At 36.9% G+C, this 5,318-nt stretch overlaps 1 protein-coding gene across 1 annotated transcript; it reads right to left on the bottom strand.

The window, feature by feature from the left end:
- Positions 1-2,123: 2,123 nt before the first annotated feature.
- On the bottom strand, positions 2,124-4,557 carry LOC119992842 (glutaredoxin-C4-like). Its single transcript, XM_038839630.1, has 4 exons — positions 4,270-4,557; positions 3,160-3,233; positions 2,650-2,748; positions 2,124-2,532 (listed from the first exon to the last, which is right to left on the bottom strand). The coding sequence occupies exons 1-4, from the start codon at positions 4,407-4,409 to the stop codon at positions 2,456-2,458; spliced, it is 390 nt and encodes a 129-aa protein (XP_038695558.1). The 5' UTR covers positions 4,410-4,557; the 3' UTR covers positions 2,124-2,455.
- Positions 4,558-5,318: the final 761 nt, after the last annotated feature.

Raw genomic sequence — 5,318 nt, 5'->3', positions numbered from 1 at the left:
CACCCCACCCTACCTCTACCTACGTACTTACCTACCTACCAAGATCATCATCATATCATTGTACCAAGGAATCTGGACCACCCATGACACACACACTCTCCTCTCTGCCTTCTTCTTATTGGCTTCCCACTGTCACCCACTTGGGTAAACTTAAATTTATTAAGAAAATTAAATGATATTTTTTTTGTCGTCACCGGTCTAAGCACGTAAACTAGTTTTATTTGGGTGTCTTTCATAGAGTGATTAAATTAATTTTTAATTAATTTTCTTGATTTGTCGTCACCGGTCTCAACACGTAAACTAGTTTTTACTAGGGTGCCTTCCATAGAGTGGTTAAATTAATTTTCAATGCTAATAAAAAGTTGTGGGGAAAAAAATTGAGTTTAAATTTGTGTAATATGTTGGGTCCATTTTGGTAGAGCGAAAAAATTAATTTTCAATGCTAACAAAAAATATGTGAAAAAAAAAATTGAGCATAAATCTATACAATATGCTGTAAAGTGTTTGACACAAAATAAACTGAGACAAGAGAAAAAAGTTGTTGAGTAAAAGTATTATAATATTATATTTTATGAGTTTTATATGAAATTTGTTACTAAATTTAATATCAAATTTAATCAAATAAATACAATTTTTATTTAAATTAATTTTTGGTATAAATTATTAAATATTTTTATATCAGAATTAAAATAATTATCTTAAAGTATTAATAATATGATTTAGTAATAAAATATAAATTCATTTTTAAGTCAAATTATTAAAAAAATGTCCAGTAAAGTAATAATATTTATTAAATTAATAAAATTGTTAAGTAAATATATGTTAAGACGAATAATAAATAAAATAATAAAAAAGGTGTAAAAGAATAATAATATAAACGTGGATCCTATCTATTTTATTAAAAAAATAATGAGTTCAAGTCAAATCGTGGTCTCCACTGATTTTAAAAAGAAATCATGAAGGCTCCAATCCCAAAAAAATAGGGTGTAAGAAGTAAAAATGTGGGTGTATAGGGTAACTACAATGGTGTCCTATTTACTAGACCAATAAAAATGTTAACCCGGTCCCACCTCCATTACACAAAAAGTCAAACTAACTGCGTCTCTCAATACAGCCACATCAACAAAACACATCTCCCAATATAGTCACATTAGCAAAACACAAATTTCTATACATTATCCCTTCACTCCCAACATGGAAACCAACAACATTCCATGTCTCCATGTTGTTCCCAACAAAACTACGCCAAAACACAATCTCAATACAACCACATCAGCAAAACAGGTCTCTCAATATAGCCATATCGGCAAACCACATTTTCCAATACAACCACATCAACATAATACAACGTATGTGTTTGGCAGTGTGTTTACACTGCGTTTAGATGCACCTCACCTCACAGCACCACAGTTTTTTATAATACGCCAAACACTTTTACAGCAGAACTCACCTCACAGCACCATAACTTTTTACCTCACAGCACCTCACCTCACCTCACCTCACAACACTATCAAACGCTTACAATATATGTTGAATTGTCCCACGTAATCAAATTAGGTCAATTATTTTATTTTAGATTAATGTACAATGTAAACGTTAAGTGATTTTATATTAATAGTATTAATCATATAATATAACTGTGATTTAGATACGTCAAACGCAACTCACAGCATCGCACCACAGTTTTAAAAATGATGCGCTAAACAGTTTTTGCGTTTCAACTCACCTCACAGCACCACACAGCACTTCACAGCAGTTCACAGCACTCCCAAAGAGCACCAACATCTTTGTTGACCCAACAACAATTTACCATTACAAGTGCCCTAATACTTAGACATTACGTTCATCATAGTTGTTAGAAGTGACGTAGGCTTTGTGTTGTAATCCCGTGACTTTGCTGATCCGAGGGCCAATGGGCTGTGGACTTTGAACGTTGAATGGGTCTTGGAGCTGAGTGGGCTTGAGAGATTCAAGAGGGTTGGGCTCGGACCCAAATCAGAGGGTTCGGTGGACCCATATGAATTTTGATCACTACAGTGATGATGATAAAAAAAAGACGGCAAAGGGGTTATCATCCCAAATTAACCCACAATCTTCCGCCGGGAAATGGAGAAAAACAAACATAACAAGATACCAGCTACTATCTCCACACCGAAAAGGAGCAAGCAGATAACAGAATTTTTACAAAGCAAATAACATACCAAAATTTCAGCTGTCAGGGGTGTGAAATGAACTTCATCAAAGAGAAGGGAAATTCTGTTGTTGAATAAATTTTAGCTGCATTATATAGAAGAAGTTGATGTATAAAACTATCACATCCTATTATTGAATAGAGATTTTGATACCACCCTCCAATTCAAGTTGTCATAACTTGAGATTACGACACTACCCTCCAATTGAAGGATGTGTTCACGATGCATATTGCAATACTCAGTCTCTTATAACAACAGTTTGCTCAAAGATCATCGTTACTCTCAACAGAAATGCCTAGAAGCTTAGCCAGTTCTCCACTTTCGTGTGCATCAATGGTATCTGATATCAATAACACCAAGAACTCTTTCAGTGGTTTTGCAACATACTAGATTCTCATATTCAATAAGATTATGAGGAAAAAAAAACACTAAAGTTTTTCTTAGGAGTGGTACTTACCATCAGAGCCACCAATATGCTTTCCATTTATGAAAACTTGTGGTACAGTCCGTCTTCCAACGATTTTACTTAGTGCATCCTGAATGTCTTGGCCATCATCTATGAGCACAAGAATTCTTTCAATAGCCTCCAGTTTATGATAGAATAAGTTCATGCAAATATACAAAATGCACAAAACAATGCGCCCACCAGCCCAACCCAGAAAGCCCCCTTACATGGAACAAAGTTTTAAGCAACATAATCTCATTTTCATATATGAGGAATATGATCACAACTTAGTTTGCCGCATGTATGTCATAAATACTCAAAGCACAAGAAGCAAGAAATTTTTCCACAGTAAGATTTAGCAATTGTACATCAAACAAAAACTACTAAGCACTGAACTTTTATACTCTGCTGCCTTCACAGTTTAATTTTTCTTTCCACGCAGTAATTACATTTTAGCTCTTATTTTATCAAATTACACAGCTACAGACTGCTAAATTATCAATGGGGAAGTTGCATACAAACCTCTCTCATCAAGCTCAACTACATGTGGTGATTGTTTCAATTCTTTAAAAACAGCTTTAGCCCTCCTACAGTACCTGTAAAAATAACCCAGCAGAGTAATCGTAAGCATCCAATAATTTCATTTAATATGTGCCTGAACAAAAGAATATACGTAGAATGAATATCACTGAAGACTTCAGACTTTAAAAGTGGTTCAAAAGGGAGAAATGACAACAATGCAAGACCAAATTTACAGTAATGAACCTCAGCTTAAATGAATGAGTTGATTGTTATCCTATTGATTAAATCAAATTATAACAGTATAACATAAACATAGAAATGGCTAATCACCAAACAAGATAGAAAAATTAATCTCTTTACAAGGCCCTTAACTCCACCAATACAGAAACCAAACTCCACAAATTTTTTTTCCAAAACATTCTCATACTCTGCCCAAATAAAATTAGCGAAACTTAAAACCCAGAACCCAAATGAAGATCCAATCTCAATGAGAGTCTTGTATGGTTTGCAAGAGCAGGTGCAGAGAACCACTGAACCAGGCAGCCATTGAAGACACATGATAAATTCTAAACGGCCAAATCAAAATCTAACACTTGCACATACTCCAGCTGAGTAGATCCAATCACCAATAACAAAGATGCAAATAGCAATCTTTTCCCGCAAATTACAAAAGAATTAGCAAAAAATAAAAATAAATAAAAACTCAAACATGAAACATGTTTGCATTTCATTTGCTTTCTGCAACCATCAGTATAAATCCAATAGAGACACCATAAAGAGGGCTTGACCTTCATTGCCAACACTCTCTTTCATAAATGACACGAACTTCATGGATTTGAATAAAATCAGTCAAATTTTATGTGATGCATAGTTCAATCAGTTAATGTAATGGAGGGTTCACAAGCAAGCACATCAGGGAAACCCTTTGTGATTCTCCCAGTAAACTGATTGTTTGAATTATTAAGCAAGAAAATCAAACAAATAGCGATAACCCAAATCTAGGATAAACTCAACATTCACATATACACAAAATTCTCTCAGTCAAACTTGTGTAGATCCCAACAGAAAACTGGACAATAAATTAATAGAGAACGAAATGGAGAAACATACGGGCAATAAGACTTGGAGAAAATAACGATCTTGTGAGAAGAGATTGTCTTCTTGACAAATGCGGCTTCAGGGTTGGATGCTTCAACAAGATACGCCAGTATCAGAGAGAAGAAAACGAACGATGCGACGCTCGACGCCATAGTCAATAGATTATAGATCTGTCAAACAGGGGTGAGATCGTTATATGGCTTCCAGGTGTTTGTTTCCCCTCAGCTGTTGGAGTCGACCGCCTTCGATCTTCCTGCTGGGTTTGAGGTTCCTGACTTTGCAACTGGGGATTCTTGTTTGGTGTGAAAAATTGACTTGGGTTAAAGGTTAACTTAGGTTAAGATATTAACTAAAGTTTATTTAGTTGAGGATTATTTGCACTCCCCATATTTCCATTGATATCTCATTTTTCAAAACCACCAAACACACCCTTAATAAACTCATTTACACCCCATTCCCCTCTCTCCTCTTACGCGCACCATCACCGTCCACCATTGCCATTGCTTATTCCGGCCATCGTTTTCGGCCACTGACCTACCGAAAAGCTTATCTCAACCCTCACAAGCATAACCCAACCAACCTCGCCTCAAATCGTCACCCGTAGCCTCCAGAATCGTCCTTGGAAGTTTGCGGCCATCGTGAAGAAAAAGTTAGGATCCGACGACGAAACGGCGAGCCACCACCACCAATGACGAACCTGACCCAGAGACGAACCTGACCCAGCCTTGGGCAGTCAAAACTAACATCGGAATGCCCTATTCACATCCCATTTCTCTCTCTCCTCTCACACGCACCATCACCGGCCACCGTTTCCAGCCACTGACCTACCGAAAAGTTTCTCTCGACCCTCACAAGCATAACCCAACCAACCTCGTCTCAAACCGTCGTCTGTAGCCTCCAGAATCATCCTTGGCAGCTCACGGCCATCGTGAAGAAAAAGCTTCGATCAGGCTGAATCCGACGACGAAATGACAAACCACCACCACCAACGAGTTCACCGCCAGAGAAGAACCAGACCTGGCTCTTGGGCAGCCAGAACTGACACCGAAATGCCCGATTGG

The sequence above is a fragment of the Tripterygium wilfordii genome, chromosome 23, assembly GCF_013401445.1.
Source record: "Tripterygium wilfordii isolate XIE 37 chromosome 23, ASM1340144v1, whole genome shotgun sequence".
NCBI classification, from domain to species: Eukaryota; Viridiplantae; Streptophyta; class Magnoliopsida; order Celastrales; family Celastraceae; genus Tripterygium; species Tripterygium wilfordii.
The sequence above is the reverse complement of the archived record's forward strand: the minus strand, read 5'-3'. Positions and strand labels throughout refer to the sequence as shown.